The sequence below is a fragment of the Neovison vison genome, chromosome 1, assembly GCF_020171115.1.
Source record: "Neovison vison isolate M4711 chromosome 1, ASM_NN_V1, whole genome shotgun sequence".
NCBI lineage: Eukaryota > Metazoa > Chordata > Mammalia > Carnivora > Mustelidae > Neogale > Neogale vison.
Genome location: NC_058091.1, coordinates 69441194 through 69461463, shown reverse-complemented (window position 1 = coordinate 69461463; position 20270 = coordinate 69441194). Strand labels below are relative to the sequence as shown.

The following is a 20270-nucleotide window of genomic DNA, read 5'->3' as shown; positions in this document are numbered from 1 at the left end:
TGTCCGTAAGAATGTGAAGGGGCAAGTTGATCTATAACCAGGGTTATAATAGGGATAGCTGACCACCAGGTTTGTGTTCTAGTTCAGATATTTACTAAGTAAGTGTATGTGCTTTCTCTGAAGCTCGTCTGGAGATGAGCGATGCACTGAAAGATTAAGTATGTGACTATGCTTTGTAAACTGGAAAGCACTCTTTGGACATTATTAATTCCCTTGTGGGCTAAGTGTCCTTAACCGTTCAAAGCAGTAGAATCTTGAAGCTGTCTTTGGTTTCCTTTGTAAACTTATCCTCTTACAGCTAGGGAGATTCTGGTGCTAGGAGTCCTCCAACCCCCAACCCCTGAAGGCAAGGAGTCAGAACAGGAGCTCAGAATCCAAGGACCAACCCTCCTTGTGAGAACCAGAGCACAGGGATGGGGGCTGGGATTTCAGGGTGGAATTGGAGGCCTGTTACTAGGAGTCGATCAAGTTAAAACCAATGTCAAGGTGCATTTGATGCCAGGTTAAAAATGTTGTAGAGTTAAATAAGTACCTGCTGCCTCAGGTAAGAGTTACTCCTTATGGCCAGGAGCGAGCAAAGACTTGACTTTCTCTAATCCTCAAAATAACATTATGCCACATAGATCAATAAGTATATAAAGAAATGCTGACTGAAAGAGGCTTTAAAGGACAAAAGTCCAGCCAAGATTCCCAATAAAAATTAAGTCCACAGCTTGATCAGATCAGAGTAGGGGTGTAGGTTTTTTAGCTACAGCTTACCTGGATGGAACCACCATTTAAAATAATAATAATGTTAAACATTAAAATGTGGGTGTTTTCATCTCCATTTTAGGAACAAAGAAGAGTTAGAAGAAGCTAGGTAAACTGCCCAAGGTCACAGAAATTTGATCTACCTGACTGCAAACCTCCAAATTCTTCTTTGTAAAGAATGCCCTTTGCTGTTCCAAGTGTGGTCATGGGAATAGCATCTGCCTCTTGAAAGCTGGTTAGAGATCCAGCAACTCAGGCCCCACTGGGCACAGGATTACAAATCAGAATCTGCATTTTAACAAGCCCCTCAAGTGAGTTGTACTCACATTAAAGCCTGAGAAGCCCAGAGATGTTGTCATTCTAATTTAGTAGTTGATTCTAGCTGTGGTCACAACTTTGCCTCCTTATCAATTGTATCTTAACTCCCACACAAAGTATCCCAAGCAGTGGTAGGATCTCCATCTCTAAGCAAGTGGCAGAGTTGGAATTTAAACTCAGGTTAGTTTGGCTTCCTTGCTTAGTAGTAAAACATTTGGGTATTACTGCAGAAATAATCCTGATCCCCTTACAACATGTCTTACCACTTTGACTTGACTTTTTCTCTCTTCCCCATATTGTTTTGCAGGATATTGATTTAGAACATGTGAATCAAATGCTAAATCTCTCTCAAGATGAAAGTAAGTCAATAGAAAACATGTCAAGTCATTGGCGTTTAAGCCTAACAAAACACAATATTGCCTTTTTGGGATTCCTTAAGATAAACTCAAAGAAACTTTTGAACATAAAGATTATATTGCCAATATACTGGAAGAAGAAAAAAAACCCCACAAAACTAGATCTATATAACAATCACAAGCCTGGGGTAGTTACAGTGCTCCCAAGAACACAACAGATTTCTTGAAATGGTTGTGCGTGTTCCTTTTTTTAGATGTGAGTAGCCCAAATGGCCCATCTCTACTGCTTCTTGTCTGTGTGACTGCGCCAAATCACTTAACCTCTCTGGGTCTCAGTCTCTTCATTTATGATAACGGCACCCACCTCATGCAGTTCTAAAGACTGAAAAAGTTACTCTGTGGAAATAATTTAGAATAGTGCCTGGCCGCAGCAATACTATTATTACCTGTTATCTTTTAAGTATTCTTATGTTAAACTTACTAGGCCTGTTTCATCATTTATAAAATGGGGATACCTTCTTTATAGAGTTTTTGGGACAATTAAATGAGTTAATATATGTGTGCACTTAGAATAGTGCCTGGCACACAGCAAGAGTTCAGCAAATATCTAGGTTGGCTGATAATCTTTTTATAATCTGTTGAGTACTGCTGCATGGCATGAATATCTTGTAGGTTTTTAAACTATCAATAATTGATGGGTGTTTAGAAATAATAGGCAAATATTTAAAAATAAGTACATTAGGAAATACTATTCTTTAAAATGGCATAATCTTTCCTATGATAATAATTAAGGTAGGTCATCTTTGTTACAAAGTATGTCCTTTTGGTATTGAGGGTGTGTCTCTTCAAATATGTCCTGTGAGCTCTTAGCTCCTTGGCCAGATTACTTTTCTAAACCCTAGTTTTGTAATATATAGAATGGAATATAACACTTGCCTCAGAATTATAAGAATTAAGAGGTTAAGTATGAAAAGTAATTATCAGAGTGACTGGCACATAATAAACCACCAGGTGATAGTTTTATGCATAGAAATATTTGCTAATTTTACAAACATTTTTATTTTATGGTTTTTTGTTTGTTTGTCTGTTTTTTTCATTTTAGTAACAGTGACAGAGAAACTAAATTTGCCATTTGGGAGGCCCAAGGTTATGCAGAAGAACAAGGAGCACTGTCTTCTCTATCATAGGGAATATGTCAGTGGATTTGGAAAAGCTTTCAAGATGCCCATTTGGAGCTCCTATACAGTACAGAAACCAGTGAGTTCCTGTGTCCATTGAGCCCTGAAGGATGGAAAAGATTTGTAGTTTTTGAATATTCTAAGAATTGACTTTTGATTTTCAGTGGAGATCCCAAAGGGTGTTCAGCTGCTCTGTGTCTTGTAAAACAAGGTCCCAGGCATTCCTTAAAGGTATTTATAGGTGCTATGTCGGTGCAAAAGAGAACACGTTGTGTTTTGCCCAGAGAAATTAAAAGGTGTTCACAGACCAGTTGGTAAGGCAGGTAGAAAAGTTTTCCAAGAGAAGCAATAAGAAATACAGAGGCACACTATTTATTTCATCTATCCTAAGTACATGATAGGTGCACCTAGAATGTGAGGCTAACTAGATTATGAAGGGCTTTATATTTATTTGATTGTTCAACAAATACTTTTCTATCTGCTGTGTGTTATGGTGGGCACAAGGAGACTAGTATGAGGAAGATGTAATCCATCCCCGAAGGATGCAGCACTCTAATAGGTCAGGCTAGACTTAACAGGTATAGATGGGCTATGTGATGGATCTCTTTAGACTAGGGTTGAGAATCCAACTATTGAAATTCTCCTCTTTCTTACTGTCTGACAATCTCTCTTTTGATATGTGACCCTGGGACATTGGGCTACCAAAAGAAAGAAAATAGATCTCTGTTTCACACCATATACAAAATTAAATTGTTGGTGAGTTTATAGATCTAAATGTGAACAGCAAATCCATATTTTCCTTTCTGTATATCTTGATGGCCTTGGGATAGAGAAGGACACAACAACAACAACAATGAAAATACAGAGGAAATTGACTAATTTGGCTATATTAATATAATACGTGACAAAAAGACAAAGTTATGGAGGAGACAATGTATTTGCATTGTACATAAGAAACAAGAGATGAGTATCCAGAATGGTAATTAGGATCCAGAATAGCTAATAAATCTCTTCCACTAATCAAGAGAATGACAAACATCTTAGTTAATAAATGGGCAGTGACTATGCACCAAGCAACTGAACCTCATTCGCAATCAGGGAAACAGAAATGAAAGCAAAAATCAAAGTCTGCCAAAAATCAGTCAAAACACCCCTTTGGGGCAGGGATGGTTCTACTTAATGTATCCCAGTGCAATAGAGCTGCCCAGTAAATGTTTCCTGAATGAATGCATTGGCTAAATTAATCCCAAACCATTATTTTTAAAGACTTAAGGAGAAAGCAGGACTTTCAACTAGAAGGGTAAATAAATAATCAGGAAGCTGTTCTTTTTTTTTTTTTTTTTTTTTTTTTTTAGATTTTATTTATTTATTTGATGGAGAGAGATCACAAGTAGGCAGAGAGGCAGGCAGAGAGAGAAGGAAAGCTCCCTTCTGAGCAGAGAGCCTGATGCAGGGGTTTGATCCCAGGGATCTTGAGATCATGACCTGACCCAAAGGCAGAGGCTTAACCCACTGAGCCACCCAGGCGCCCCAGGGAGCTGTTCTTGTTGAGAAAATCTTGATATCTTAGATCCAAAGACTCAGATGATAAACTTCAATCTATTACTTTTCTTGTTAAGGGTAGAGACCCTCCATTTTTTTTTTTATGGCCAAGAAGTGATTGGTTGTATCTGGTTTATTTACTATTCTTGTTCCAATCCAAGATTTCTGGAGAAAAATAAGCATATTTTCCTGCTATTAACTGAAGCTTTGTATGTTCTGAACACCAACTCTACTGCTGACAATGGTTTAATTGTGGTGCCTGGTAGGAGAGCACTGATGTTTCCCAATGTGGGCAAATATTTTACCAACAGTTACCTGAGTTCATGTGTCTGGTTAATGGCAACATCCCTTTTCTATTATGTGAATTCTTCAGTTTGTGACTTTCCTCTACATACTGTGGAACAACAGTATGAATTTACTTATTCCTTAAAATAATTCCTGTTTGTTTTTTGGTTTTGAGAAGGGCAGTAGATCCAAGGCCAGTGTTATTATTCAATTCTCTGTTTTGAAAAGTTCAGGTAGCAGGGATTGTGTGGAGTTAAGGGGAATGTTTATGTTTTTAATACTCTCCCCTGCTGTCTTGCATTCCTGAATTTATATGAGCTTTGGCGGAAACCAGAGGCAGAGAGATTTTAAGTGGGCCCAGACCAGGAGCTTAGTACAATTCTTTTTTGTTATTGTTTTAAAACTAGCTTCTTTGTTACCAAAAGTTCCTGTCCTTTCACTGATCCCACAGAACTACTTGTGCGTTTCTCCTTCCATGAGACAGGATGGAATTCTAGCAATTTTCTGCTTTCTAATTCAGAAATTACTCCGTTAGTATGTTGTGGTTCAAGAAAATTACATACAAGGATGTTTTGAGATTCACATAAAAATGTTGTAAATCAGCCCTGTGTTTGAAAAATCAGACTTTAAATAAGCGCTTTTTGGAGCATGGGCCCAATTGGCTTGTGCCTTTAAGTTTTATGAAGTTTTTGTTTTTCTGTGGTTTTGGTGGGTTTTCTAATTTTTGTTGTTGTTATGTTATCACAAAAGAGTTCTGGAGAAGTAGCTGTGATTTGAAATCAAGGTCCTGCAAGAACAGTTTCAAAACTATTAGGGTTGATTAGACTGTATATGGGTTTTGCTTCTGGGATGGTAGAGTAGGGCTGTGTAAACTGCTCTTTCTATTGCTGGGTGAAAAATTGAAATTAAGAGCAAGAATTGGGATTGTATTTTAGAGTGTATACCTAATAAATTTAATGTAAATAAAAGCACTTTTTCAGAGAAGAAAATAGAGCACATGTGAAAAATGTTTCCCTCTCTCTCAATCTATATGTGTATACACGTCCCATATAATTGGGTTTTTGAATAGCCTTTTTTGGTTTCCAAAACTTGTCAGCGCTAATACTATAAATTATGGCTCAGTCATATGTTTTATGATTCTTTAAAAAACTAGGAACATTACTATTATCGTAAAGATTTTTGGGGGAAACTATAAGAAATATTTTTCCCTATAGGAAAAAACCATGATCATAAAAATAATTTTAAAAGTACATAGTTATTATTCTTACCATAAGACCAGATGGTAACTATTCTATCTTAAAACAAATAACGTTAGTTTTTATGTTCAGGCTATAGGTGAAGAGAGTCTATAACTTCAATAAAAATAATTTCATCCACTATTCAAGTTTTATTTTAACCCCACGCCAGACTAGGAATGAAAGCATCTCTCTTTCCTGTGTATGCTCATCATCTGCTTCTCTTGAAGAATTTTGAGAGCTAGGGAGTTCTGATTTTATCTGAGTGTCTGAGTTCTATTTATTGTTTTCCTGACTTTCTATCCCTTGGCTTTTAAAAAAACTCTGAAGAACTCTAAAGAGCTAGCAGGTTTGAAGCTGTTTCTATGTGTGGAGGAGGGGGGATGGTTCGCTGTGCCTTTGCTCAGGAGCCCAGGACTCAGAAATGACGCCATCATTCCTCCCCTCCATCCTTCGAGAGGGCTGCCTATTGCATAATCTCCCCTTTATAAAGGAGGCCACATCCTGTCTTTCCTACTCTCGATGCACTTATATGAGGGGTTCAGGTTTGGTGTGTAAGAAACAAGGTTTTCAGTAAACAAAAAATAGAACTTTTTTTAGCACTTTCCCACTAAAGACATGGTGATCCATGTCCCCCAACTCAAAGTTTGTATTCCTTTGAGAAAATAGTAAATATTTTCACCCAACTGTTATGTGAGTATAACTTTTACAGCTGCAGCCTCATGAAAAATTATAATACACTTCCTTAACATTTTATTATTTATTTATTTATTTTTAAAGATTTTATTTATTTATTTGACAGACAGAGATCACAAGTAGGCAGAGAGGCAGGCAGAGAGAGAGGGGAAGCAGGCTCCTTGCTGAGCAGAGAACCCGATGCAGTGCCCAATCCCAGAACCCTGTGATCATGACCTGAGCTGAAGGCAGAGGTTTTAACCCACTGAGCCACCCAGGCGCCCCCCTTCCTTAACATTTTAATAATTCTTTAATTTATTTCTTTTTTAAAGATTTTACTTATTTATCAGAAAGGGAGAGGGAGAGCACATGCAGGAAGAGTGGCAGGCGGAGAAGCAGGCTCCCTGCTGAGCAAGGAGCCCAACTCAAGACTCCATCCCAGGACCCTGGGGTTATGACCTGAGCCAAAGGCAGATGCTTAACCGACTGAGCCACCTAGTATCCCCATTTTTATAATTTTAACTGTTGAATATAGGCATTCAGTATATAGATTTTTATTTAATCCATTGCTTTCAATATGGTACGTCTGCTCTCTGGACTGTGTTGTGTTCTTCAGTCTGAACATCCTTCCCGTTCAGCCTCTCTAGTGAGTAAACTTTCCATCTAACTTCTTTCACAGACTTTCATCCTGTCTTCTTCTTCCTGGCCCTATGTACATTACCCATCTTGAGGAGACTCTGTGTTCTACCCTCAGGTTTTGGCAGTAGGAATTCATTTCTTTGTGCTTTCCCCAATCCTGGCTTCTGGTTGTCAGTATTTACTGGTCTACTAAGTCATGTTACAGTAGTAAACAAGTGTTGATCTGACTTCCAGCTTCTGAAAATTTTGTATTATCCATGATGTGTTTTCATCATTAATGTTTTTTTTAATGGGATTTTGGAAGGGAGAAGAGATAAATGTGTTCAATCTAAAGATTTTATTTGTTTATTTGACAGAGAGAGAGAGTGAGACCACGAGAGAGGGAACACAAGCAGGGGAGGAGGGAAAGGGAGAAGCAGGCCTCCCGCCGAGCAGGGAGCCCAGTGCAGGGCTCAATCCCAGGACCCTGAGATCATGACCTGAGCTGAAGCAGATGCTTAAAAACTGAGCCACCCAGGTGCCCCAAATGTGTTCAGTCTAGTTGAGGAGGGTACTCAACTTCTATATAGTGTTTTGCAGCTGAAGTCATGTAGCGTGTTGGGGAAATACCTTCTCTGGTTGGCTTTCCTCAGACTTCACTCTTCTTCATCTCCTACTTGTTCTGTACCTCATCATGGTGCTCTCCTGCCTATAAATACAGTGCACAGTGTTTTTTGCCTTTTTCTTTGTAAATTGATCATATACATTTTATTTTTCTCCAGCTTTATTGAGCTATAATTGGCATGAAACATTGCATAAGCTTGAAATGTACCATGTGATGATTTCATACATGCATATATTATAAAATGATCACTATATACATTTTAGACACCACAGTTAATTTTCACTTTTAGCCCAATGCAGTGAATAGGGGGAAGGACATCCTAATTTAACTAAGCCGCCTTTTTTTGTTGTTAAGAAAAATATACATTGTGGGCAGTAGTGGGTATATGAATCAAAATCTGAAAAAAATGAAATGAGTAGCAAAATGTTTACTTATGATTACATGCTAATTGAAATATGATGATGATTTAATACTGTATTACCTTAGACACTTGGGTTTGGCAGCATATTTATAAGATGGCTACGAGTGGCTAAGTTATTGTATTAGTCTTTAAATATAAATAGAGTTCCACCGGGTTGGCTCAGTTGCTTAAGCAGCTGCCTTCAGCTCAGGTCATGATCCCAGACTCCTGAAATCAAGTCCCACATTAGGCTCCTTGCTTGGCAGGGAAGCCTGCTTCTCCCTCTGCCTGCTGCTCAGTCTGTTTGTGCTCTCTTTCTGACAAATAAATAAATAAAATCTTTAAGTAAAAATAAATAAATAAAGTTACAAAGAAAATTGTAAAACACATATTCCTATATTACATGATAAATGAAGCACAGCTACCAATTTTTTTTAGGTCAGCATGTAAGTATGTTCAGACCACTGTAGCTTCTTTGAATTAATCTCAGATTTCCCAACTGAAGAATAATATCTTTAGTTTTGTATGTGTATTTTAGAAAATGAATCGTTTTTATTTTATTTTCAGTATATACTTATAAGTACACCGTATATATCGCTACCTAAAAGTTAGATCCTCAAAAGAATTTTGTTTTTTAGTAGTAGCTCCCATTATTTGGTTGCTCTCAATTCTGTTTTATTCTGCAAATATTCCTTTCCAAGATGTATTTGATTTGCCCTCCCAGTGTCCCTAACCAGAAGGGAACCACAGAAGAAAACATTGCTGAAGACACCCATTTCCATTGCTTGCGTAGACCTGATTCACTAAGAAAATAGGAAAAGGTTAAATGAAAAACATTCTAGGGAAGTTACAAACCATATAAGGCAATGGGTTAGCCACAACTGTGGGTGTAACTTTTTTTTTTTTCTTTTTCTCTCTTTCAACAGGGAGACACATCGCCTCTTCCTCCCACTGTCCCAGACTGTCTGCGGGCTGATGTCAGGGTTGCTCCCTCTGAAAGCCAAAAGTGTTCCTTCTATTTAGCAGACGAGAATATCACCCACGGCTTCCTCTATCCTCCCGGTTAGTAGAACGCTTTTTTAGGGCAGCGACTTAGAAAGCCCTCATCAGCTGGATGTGGGCATGTGCCTTAAACATACGCTCCTTGCCCAAACTACCTGCTTGGGCTAACTAGCTGCCCAGGAGGTTTTCCAGCGGCTGCGGGCTGCCCCGAAGCAGCCCAACAGCTGTAATAAAGACTAATAAATTTTGCAGTGCAAACCTCACATCAGCTCTAATCTGGCCCAGATGTTCGGAGAGTTCGGCAGGTTTAAGTTTAACTTTAAAACTGAAGATTCTTTGGAGAGGGACGCGAAGCGTCTAGAAAAACATTTTTTCTGGCTACTACCCAAGCAAAGGCCTGCATGGAGCACGCCCCTCGGCCCGTGGCGAGAAATCAGGCTGGAACTCGGGTCTGTCGCACACGGAGCGTGCTTGTACCCAACCATTACACACCGTGGGTTAAGCAGCTGAACGAACTCTGCATTTGTTGTTTGTAGGTTTTCAGGTTTTGTTTTCAAGAAAGCATCTCTCTTGAGAACATGTGAAAGCCAGTGTCGTTTTTCTAAACTCTCATCTCTTCCCTATGCAGCAGCAAATGTCAGTTTAATGAACTCACTCATGAGATTTTCAACAATTTCAGCTTCTGGGAATGGGTTTGTTCCTAATACCTGGCTTCATTTTTTCTGCAAGCCCTGACCTAAGAGGTCAATTTAGAGATTTATAATTTAGGGATTCATAAGTGGGGTAGGGGGAGGCCCAGTGAAACAAGAAGCACATCAGTTTATACCCCTAACACAGAGTTAGGGTAAATAAACTGATGTATCTTATTAAAATCTTTGCAGAGTTCCCCAATTCATCAGACACTAGAATGATCCTTAAGGAGTTGCAACATTTTATTAATAATTTTTTAATTGACATACAAAATTGTATCTGTTGAGCTGTAAGACATCAGATGATATGTACATGTTCGCCTCAACAACGAAATGCAATTAATAACAAAACAACTTGTCTCAAAAAATCTTAAGCACGAAATGAAACTCTTTGCTAACTCTCCACTAATTTGTTTGTTAGAAATTCCATTGTAAGCTAATCTTATTTCTCTCTGAAAAGGAGGTAATGCTATATGGATTGCTAGCCCAACTTTTGGGGCTTAATTTAAAAAGTAGAAAAAGCTTCTAAGGGTTCTGAGGACTGTGAATAGCATGTGAAATTTTAAGGTAGAAAAAAACCCCAACAACTTGTTTTTCCTTGCTTTTTGGTGCAAAGCCATTGGCCTTTCATTTAAATATTAGCATACCCAAGTATAGTTTAAATATAAAAAGCCTTTTAAAAACGTTTATAGGCTTGTGGCTTTTCTTAATCCTCACAATGTTTCCGTGATCTAGATGTCATGAAACAATGAAGCACAGAGGGACAGAGCCCTTTGTTCCAGTGGGTCAGCTGGTGGGCCGTGGGCCTAGGCTTCCGCCCCGGGCTGTATGGGTCTCGAGCACACATACCCAGCACTCCCTATGCTAGACGGCACATCCAGGAGTCCTCCAAACCAGTCAGTCGTGTGTGGTGTCGTCAGCAGTCTTCATCGAGTTAAAACTCACTTCCTTAGGGAAATTTGATTTTGGAAGAGTTACTTATACCAGCATTATTATTTTGTGCACATTCAATAACTGTGCATTCATCCTGGTTCAGCGCTTGTTTTCTAGGGCTGTTGGAACAGATTACCACAACCCTGGTGGCTTAAAACAATAGAAATGTATCATCTCACAGAGGTAGAGACCGGAAGTTCAGTATCAAGATATTGGTGGGGCCATGCTTCTTTTGAAGGAGAGAATCTTCTTTACCTCTTCAGGTTCTGGGAGCTCCAGGCATCACTTGGCTTATGCTCCATCACTCCAGTCTTTGCCTCGGTCTTCACAGTGACTTCTCCCCTGAATCTCTCCTCTTCTGAACCTCCTCTCTCTTTATAAGAACACAAGCCTACTCTAAATCCAGGATTATCTCTTCTTGAGAACTTGAACTCAATTATATCTGCAAAGACCCAAATTTCCTATGTATTACATTCATAGGTACAGTGTGTTTAGGCTTTGGACATATCTTTTTGAGGGTCACCATTCAACCTACAGGTATCAAATGCATAAAACGGCCAGCACTGTTAACCTCTACTGGAGGGTACTTAGTATCCCTGTGTATTGACTGATAATAAATTTTCATTAGTATGTAATAGTATTTTGCTTGTTATGTAGTATGTTATATTTTCTCTTCTGGCTAGAGTTAATCGAATCCATTTATTTTGCAGAAAACAATAGAACTTCAGATAGTCAATATGATGCTTTAATCACGAGTAATTTTGTCCCCATGTATAAAGCCTTTAAACGTAAGTATACATTTAGATGATTAGTTTAAAAATATCTAAGTGACTTTATGAACTTATAAACTAAACACATCTTTTTTTTTTTTTTTTTTCCAGTTTGTCTCTGATATTGAGCCATTATGTTTTAATGCTTTGAATTTAGAGTTAGGAAGGATTTCCAACATAGATTTTTTTTCAACTTCAACTTTGGGTGCCTTGTGATTAGAACTTCAGTAATTGGTTTTTAATCCTAATTTAGTTCTAAATGGCTCTTCACACACACAGAAAATTTTTACTGACCTTTACCATAAGTGAGTGAAAGTTGTTTGTCCCTGGAATCATAATTAATAAAGCAGTATGTATGTTCTGACCATAATTTGAATATCACTGTCCCAAAAGCACCTAGGCACCAGGAAGGAATTTGGAAACATTTGTTACTGTAATGTTAAGTCTGCAACTGCATCAGCAACAGGAAGTACCATCAATGTGACTTCTATTTATTTTTGTTACATGGACTACTTTGCAGAATTTACCAAATCACCCCTGACAATTACTGAAGCAGAATTTGACACTATTTAAATGTATCTCTCTATAACAGAAAATATTTCCATGTTCAGTAAAGGTAGATATTTTTAACATCTTATTCTATTATTTTTAGAAATGTGGGATTACTTCCACCATGTTCTTCTTGTGAAACATGCCATGGAAAGAAATGGAGTAAATGTGGTTAGTGGGCCAGTATTTGATTATAATTATGATGGCCATTTTGATGCTCCAGATGAAATTACAGAGTAAGTAATTCGAAAACAAATGGACTTTTTGATTTAGCAATAGGGTATCAAGAGGGGGAAACCTCAGTACTCTAAATAAAAGCTTAGTATTCTAAATATTACACAACGTATTTACATAGAGTTGTTATCATTGACTATGTTCAACTAGTCTAAATACATTGCAGAAATTTTATATGGCAAAAATTTACACTGCTGGGCAAAGGAAAAATGTTGAGGAAAAGCTCAGCAAAATGTTTATTTAGAAAATTTCTAAACAAATGAGCACAGGGAAAATGTGATTTTGTAAAGGTTGAAGAGAGAAGACTCACTGTGCTATCAATAAATATAGAGCCTGTCCAGCAATTAATTTAAGAAAATCAAGTAGTTAGGATTCACAATATCGTCCAATAGTGGATTATTCATACTATTATCTCCAGGGGAGGGTAGAGGCTTCCCCTAGAAACCCATCTTATTAACCTGTATATCTTTGTACTAAACCTGGGTGTAATACGTTGCTAAGAATTACTTTGAATGCAGCACACAGTAATAGATAGGTTTAGTTTTACTCATGATTTCTCTTTATTATCAAAGTGTATGAAGGGCCAAACTAAACAGCTGTGCTATCTGAGCCTAGACTGCGTAAAGCAACAGTTTCTACCTACACCTTTTGATGGAGTAACGTTTATGACAACTCAGTGTGTGGCCTTTCCCATTTCATTTGTCTTGTCCTTATTTCAGTGCTTATTAATCCTATATTTCACCATTTAATAATTCCAGCAAACCCTTTGATAGCACCTTACTACATGCTAAGTACTTTCTACACATGTACACTTCATTTAGTCCACAAAACATTCCTATATTAGATTTTGTTAGCCCCCATATAGAGATGGAGAAACTGAGGCACAGAGAGGTTCAGTATCTGGTCTATGTTCCATAGCGAATAAATGGGAAAGCTAGGATACAAACCATCTGAGTTCATGTAGAAGTCCTGAATTCACAGTAATATCACTACTTACAGCAGTCATACTTCTTTTACTGGACTCAGCCTACCTTTACTTTGCACTTAAGGACTGTCATATCAGTTACCTGGATTTATCCCCATGTCCACCCTGTGAAGTTGGTTGTAGAGGTCACCTCCATGTTCACGTTGAGGAAACTTACCAAGTCATAGAATGTGAGAGGATTAGCACCCACTCAGACATCTAGTGGAAGTGTTCAGCTAGAGTTGGAACTGGGGGTTCTTTGTTTCCGGTCCCTGCTCTACTGCAAATTGTCACTATGAAATACAAAGTTAACAAAACTAGGAAACACAAGAGACCTAATATCATGGTCTCCTTTTCTTTGTATTCTCATATTTTCCCATAATGTTTTATAATGACCAAATTTAGACTTCTAGAAAGTTCTGTACTGGCTCATGGAAGTGTCAAAATATGTGATGAGATTTTGTACTTTCTGTTCATTTACTTTCTTTGACTGTATTTTTACTTTAGCGTGTCTTTTTAAAAATGTATAATGACATTTATAAGTTTCAGAAGCAAAAATATAATAACATGGAATCTTTTCAATTGTGTTTTTAGGTATGTAGGAAACACTGGCGTTCCCATCCCAACGCACTACTTTGTGGTACTGACCAGTTGCAAAAATCAGAGCCACACCCCTGATGCCTGCCCTGGGGGGCTGGATGTCCTACCCTTTATTATCCCTCACCGACCTACCAACATGGAAAGCTGCCCAGTAAGTATGCTTGCAGAGTCCTCAGGACCTGAGAAAAATGACCTTCTCCAAGCTTTCATAAAAATGGCTTTGACTGCAACATATTTTTTTAGTTGTTTCATGGGTAGAGTTGTACTAAATTACCTCATTTTTACACTTTTCCTTAGACTACTGATCTTTATGTAATTGATGTAAATTTAAATATGTATGTGCCTATATGAACATATGTTTATATGAGTATCTTATGTATTTTACACATACATATTTTATTCACACTCACTCATAAGGAAAGGGATGATATCTTATTAATTTACTTCTTAACACAGAAGCTTCATGGTGCTACGTCAGTGTTGGCACTCAGTGTTTCCTGAATGAATATGTAAATATAAAAACTATCAGCTTGAAGCATGAGGTCTGAAATCAACTACATATGCTCAGACAATGAGTTAAAATAACACTTTTTTAAAACATTGTGTATTAGTCTACTTCAACATCTTTATGGATCAAGGAAAACTGTGTGTAAATGGTTACTTGCGTAAATTTTTATAGGAAAAATAGTATTCTTGTAATTGGGTTTTATTAGTTATTCAACAAATATACTGAGTACCTATTAAGTGCGTAGTACTGGGAAAAAACTTTTTAGAACGCATCAACGAAGAATACATTGTCTCTGCCCTCAAGGAGTTCATATATAACTTTGACATATAAATGAGATATATAAATGAAGTATAAATAAGGATAAATGAAATATAAACACATAAATGGGTGAGTTGATAATATAAAAATTATTTTAAAAATGAGATGTCGCAAAGTTGCTTTAATTGCTAAATCTAAAGTTGGGTTAATGGCTAACTAATATAATAATTGTTTGAAACACATTTGACTAGAATAATCTATTAAGGTGGGTTATCTAAAATGAGGAGAGAATAAGGTTCGGCCCAGAAAATGGGCAGAATCTGAACAAATTGAGAGGACTGAGAAGAACTTTCAAAGGAGAAAAGATTTGGTAACTGGATGCAACAGCCAAAGAAAAAGGGAGACTTGAAGATGAATCAGAGATTTTAAATGTAGGTAATTAGGAAAAAAATGGAGAGAGGGAAGTTAGGAATGAGAATTATTTTGGCAGGTAGATAAGATAGTTAAGTTTAGGCATGTCCTTTGCAGTAATGGGTGTTCACATGGAAAATCTCACAGGCTAGTAGAGACTGGAAATTAAAGCTCAGGTTCTGGGTCAGATTGGAATTCATCTCTATTCTCTCAGGTGTTCAACACATAACTGCCTTCACCATACTATGTATTGTGGGAGATACACTGGTAAAGAAGACATGAATTCTGTCAAAAGTGGCTCACAGTCTAGTCCTTAAGATGCCTAGTACAATAGAAGAAAGAAGAGATAAGGGGCATGAAGAGGGACAGATACAGTTGCTGTAGGATTTCAAAGGAGAAATATTTCTTAGTAGGGAAGGTGACCTTCTAACTGGGTCTTGAAGGTAGGATTTGAACTTGAATGTTTGAATGGTCTTTCAGTGGCTAAAGATGGAGGGCAAAGGTTAGAGGCTAAGCAGTGGCTCTCTCAGAGTCCTAGAGCGGGCAAGTATTTCCAGAAAAGGATAAGCCATCATCCTTCATGTATGCTTCCAAAGGCAGAAGTGGTGACTAATTCACCGTGGTGCTAGTTCCACTGAATCAGAATTAAGTAGTACTTTATAGAAGGTTCTAGGTAGCTACTATGGATTGATTAAAATGGGTATGCAAAGAGGAAACTATTAACTACCCCTGGTCTAGTCTCTTAACTGCCTTTTGTCAGACCAGCCTAAGTAGCTTCATTGTCTCTTTTTACCTCCCCTTCACCTCTGTACACCAACTTAGCTTAAACTTCAGATTTTTATTATGACATGCTTTCTCATCCCAAAACTTTATTTACCCTGAATGAAAAACAAAAACAAGCAAACAAAAACCTTCTAGGTTTTACTTAAGGCTCTTCACAATTTCCCTTCAACTGGCCTTATAAACCCAAGTTGTGGGCCTGTGGAAGTCCTTGGAACTATTGGATGCATCTTGAGTTTCCCTCCTCAATATCGTTGCTCATGCTTTTCTTTCCTAGTATGCCCTTCTTTTCCATCTGCTAAAAATTCTACTTAGGCTTCAAGGTAAGGTAAAAATGGTGTGACGCCTCAGACATCCAAAGTAAAGATGATCTCAAAATTACTAGGGTATCGTCTCCATTGAAGAAGAGATCAACACTACTGAATTGGACATTATCTAAGATTTCAAGGAATTTGCAGTATAATAAATTTATAAAGGTAATTAGGAGACATCAAAATATGATGAGTGTAAAGCAAACTTAAACCATGCTATGATTATGAGGGAGATTGTGGATAAGATGTGGCTGTCGGTTAGATGAGAGGGAAGGGAAAGGCAGGATGAGAAAGGGTCAAATGTAACTGAAAATTTAGGCATGACCGACTAGGAAATTTATGAGATGATCAACTTTTGGGAAGGATGGATTTGCTCTTGGTGGTCTTCAGACTGAGAAACCAGTTGAATACTTGGGAGGGTATATGAGAAGCAGTATAGAATAGATCTTAAACACATGGATTTTGGAGTTGGACATCCTGTGTACAGTTATTGACATTGCCACTTCGGGTAAATAACTGAATGTCAATCTCCTCAGTTGAAAACAAAAATTAACCTTCCCTTATAAAATTGCTGTGAGCTTTAGAAAAGTTATTTCATATAAAACCCCAAGAATTCTCAGTACATAGTAAGCAAATGGTGGCCATTTTAAAGAAGTCACATCTTATATTGGAGTTACACATTCTACAGTCAATATGAAGTGAGATTGTATGCAAGTAAAATCCTCTTTAGTCAGATCACCCCATAAGTACAGTACATATAAAACTATACCTTAAAAAGTCTGAATCAGTCAGTATTTCCCTTAGCATTAGGAAAGGTAATCATGTCTTGGGCACTCAGTGAAATAGTTGGCTTGTTTTAAGGGAAATGCTGTATGGAAACCGCACTTTCAAGTATTCTAACCACTCAGTCGGAAGGTACCCCCACTGTAAGAGATCTGAAGAAATGGACACCAGTTTAGAAATGATAGATTCACAACTCTACCTCACTCTTGTTCCAGGAGACTAGATTCATATAGCCTTATTTATTTTTTTCCTTCCCTGTTTTCCCATGTTTTCTGTCCTTCTTTTCACTTTTCTTTTTTTACTCTCAACTTTATATTGTTCAATTCCCGCCAGATAAAAGAGTATGTTGTCTTGAGTCCAGGTGGCAATGATTACTGTGGCTTGTTCAAAAGATACTGGAAAATACAGGTACAGAACTTGGAAGAGAAACCAGAACTGTGGAGACAGATTTGGTATTAAATTATGGGAGTGAAATAAAGTTGCCAACGGGAAGAAAGTGGAAAGAAGAGATCCAAAGATCAAACTAAGGAAAATGTCTATAGTTCCAGGATAGAAAACACCAGCAGCAGTTGAGGAAACAAAGTGTCAATGAACAAGTAAGAAGTTAGAAAAAAGGAAATTTTAGAAGCTTGAAGTGACCAAATAAGTGAAGGATCTTAAAAAAAAAAAAATCCACTCAAGTTATCCTTGCCAAAGCGATTCCATTAGTGTGGTAGCAGCAATAACCAGACTGTATGTGGTTAACGGGAGAAAATAAGGAAGTAGTTAGAGTGGAAAAATACTGAAACTGATATTGCCTCAAAAACCTAACAAAGCGAGTAATATTTTAGGGTCATATAAGAGTTGTAACACATACACAGTTGACTCTTGAACGATACAGGGGTTAGAAGTGCTGTCTCCCACACAGCTGCAAATCCATGTATAACTTTTCACCCCCTCGAAACCAAACTACCAATAGCCTACTATCGACTGAAAGCCTGACAATACCATAAACAGCTGGTAAGCACTTACTTTCTCTGTATCATGTACTGCATTCTTACAATGAAGTAAGCTAGAAAAGTGAAGGTTTTTTTTTTAAAGAAAATCATAAGGGAAAGACCTTTGCAGTTCCTGGCTGTATTTACTGAAACAAATCTGCATCTACATGGATCCTCACAGTGCAAGCCCAAGTTGTCCAAGGGTCGATGGTATTTATTTATTTATTTATTTATTTGATATATATATATATATATATATATATATATATATATATATATATTTGGTCGATGGTATTTAAATACAGCTCATAAGAACAGCATGGATGCAAGGCTGCTCTTCTGATGGAATGCGCTCGTACATCCCATGGTCTATGGGTAGCTTCTGTTCACACTGGTCGGTGCAGGTGACCTTACCCTGTACCGAGTAGTCCCCCTGCCGAAATAGAGTTATGTGTTGTGCTTTATTAGGTTCATTGAATTGTGATTTCAAAAAAGAGTAGACTTAGTCAGGTGTTGAGTAAACATTTAGTCGGCAAGGCACCAAGGAAGTCATATGAGAGAGCAGAGCAATATAAATCAAGTGGGAGAGAACTTTGTGAAAAACATGATAAGAAACATTAAATGCTGCTGAAATGGAAACTAGTAAAGACAGGGAAAAACAAATTAATCAATTAGATTCCCATTGGCTATCTGAGCTCAAATTAATATAGTGTTTATTTATTTTAAAATTTTATTTATTTTAAAAAATTAACATGCATCATTAGCCCTTAGGAGGTTAGGGGGACTAAGGGGGTTAGAGACAAGACATAGTTAGTTCCCTCTTGCACTTCCTCTAGCTCAAATAATAGCTTCCTATTTTAAGCCTGCATATTTAAAAAACAAGCTAACTACCACACTGAAGTCAAATGACAGGTTTTTTTTTTCTTATGTTCAGTTAGCCAGAATATAGAACATCATAAATCAAATGACAGTTATCAGAAGACACTCTTTTAATTAAACAAACTTTCAAATTTGCTTCCTTTTAAAAAAATGGAAATGAAAATTAACAAGACCATATGAATACCAGAAAACTGTTATATAAAAAATAAAACACTATGTAGAAATCCATGGCTCTAAATGATTGAATTGATTTTTATGTAGTAAAACACCTATTAAAAATCAGATGGCCAAGAAATGTCTGAAAAGATGCTCAGCTATAATGGTACTCAGGGTAATAAAATCAAACAGAGACGGAACCTTTGACACTAATTTGGCAAGGATGTGGGGAAATATTTTTTATCTTCCACTGCCAATGCCAAGTGTAAATCGCTATGAACACCTTGAGGAGTGCAAGGTTTGATACCTGGTAAAATTAAAGTTGCATGTACTCTATGATTCAGCAAGTGCATGTGTAGATCTTAGAAAGTCATATTCTCGAATACAGGAGGTATGTGCCAAGTTGTTCATTACAGTATTATTTATAATGCCAAAAATACTATCAGTATGGCAGTAGGAAAAAAAAAACCTGCTACCACAAACCACAGCTAAAAACAAATGATTGAACTAGCTCTAGATATATCACTTTGGATATACTGCAAACGTACTGATTGAGAAAGTAACTATAGAATGCCACTTGTAATATCACTTACATAAATTTGAAAACTCATAAGTCAGTGCTTTGTATTGTATACTGATGTGCACCAGGTTTAAAAACACTGGATTCATGTGAGCTCATGATAATGCTCAGTGCTGAGTAGAAGAACATCGGGAATTTAGCCTCATCTATAAGATCTTATTTCTTTTCCATAAAGTAAATATTAAAATAGCTAAATTTTATGACTTTCTGGTGGTATTTGTTCCAATGTACTTCGTACTTTTGTTTTCCTTATATTTTTGGAAACAACAAAATGGAGGTATATCAAGTGAAGATTTAAGGCAATAAAAACCCCAGGAAAAAGGCAAACTTCTAAATCATAAAAGATCTTTTTGTTAATGAAAAATAATGCCCCGTGAAAAACAGTCTTTTGTTTCTCTTTTACAGCAATATAAGCCAGAAGCTGTTTGGATTGAAGAAAGATGGCAAGCCCACATTGCTCGGGTCCGCGATGTGGAACTTCTTACTGGACTGGACTTTTACCAGGAAAAATTACAGCCTGTCTCTGAAATTTTGCAACTAAAGACATATTTACCCACATTTGAAACCGTTATTTGACTTAATATATGAATGATTTCTGGCAGAACGTAAATGATTCTTCCCTGTTAAACAATCACAAAATAAAGTTTTCAGTTTTCCTTAAATCCTTAAAAAGCCATGTGGCATAATTTCATTATTCCCTTCTTGCTTTTTCATCTCTATAATTGAGAATTTTATTTTGTAAGTCACATTTTTTTTTGCACAAGAGATTGTGCTGTGTGAGACTTAACCTTATTATATTTATAATCTTGAGCTATATTTTCATGCCCAGCATTAACTAAACAGAAGGGAGACCAAGAGAAGTGTCACTTTGGTGAACATTATACCAAGAAGCGTTACATTTGAC

At 37.1% G+C, this 20270-nt stretch overlaps 1 protein-coding gene across 1 annotated transcript in view; it reads left to right on the top strand.

Annotated features, from left to right (window-relative positions):
• ENPP3 (ectonucleotide pyrophosphatase/phosphodiesterase 3) overlaps window positions 1-20038 on the top strand; it is a 73247-nt gene extending 53209 nt beyond the window's left edge. The window contains exons 19-25 of the mRNA XM_044248783.1: window positions 1376-1427; window positions 2527-2681; window positions 8909-9044; window positions 11317-11394; window positions 12029-12161; window positions 13718-13874; window positions 19772-20038. Of these exons, the coding sequence (XP_044104718.1) occupies window positions 1376-1427; window positions 2527-2681; window positions 8909-9044; window positions 11317-11394; window positions 12029-12161; window positions 13718-13874; window positions 19772-19942 (882 nt within the window). The 3' untranslated portion in view covers window positions 19943-20038. The remainder of the gene's footprint in view (window positions 1-1375; window positions 1428-2526; window positions 2682-8908; window positions 9045-11316; window positions 11395-12028; window positions 12162-13717; window positions 13875-19771) is intronic.
• The last annotated feature ends 232 nt before the right edge of the window (window positions 20039-20270 follow it).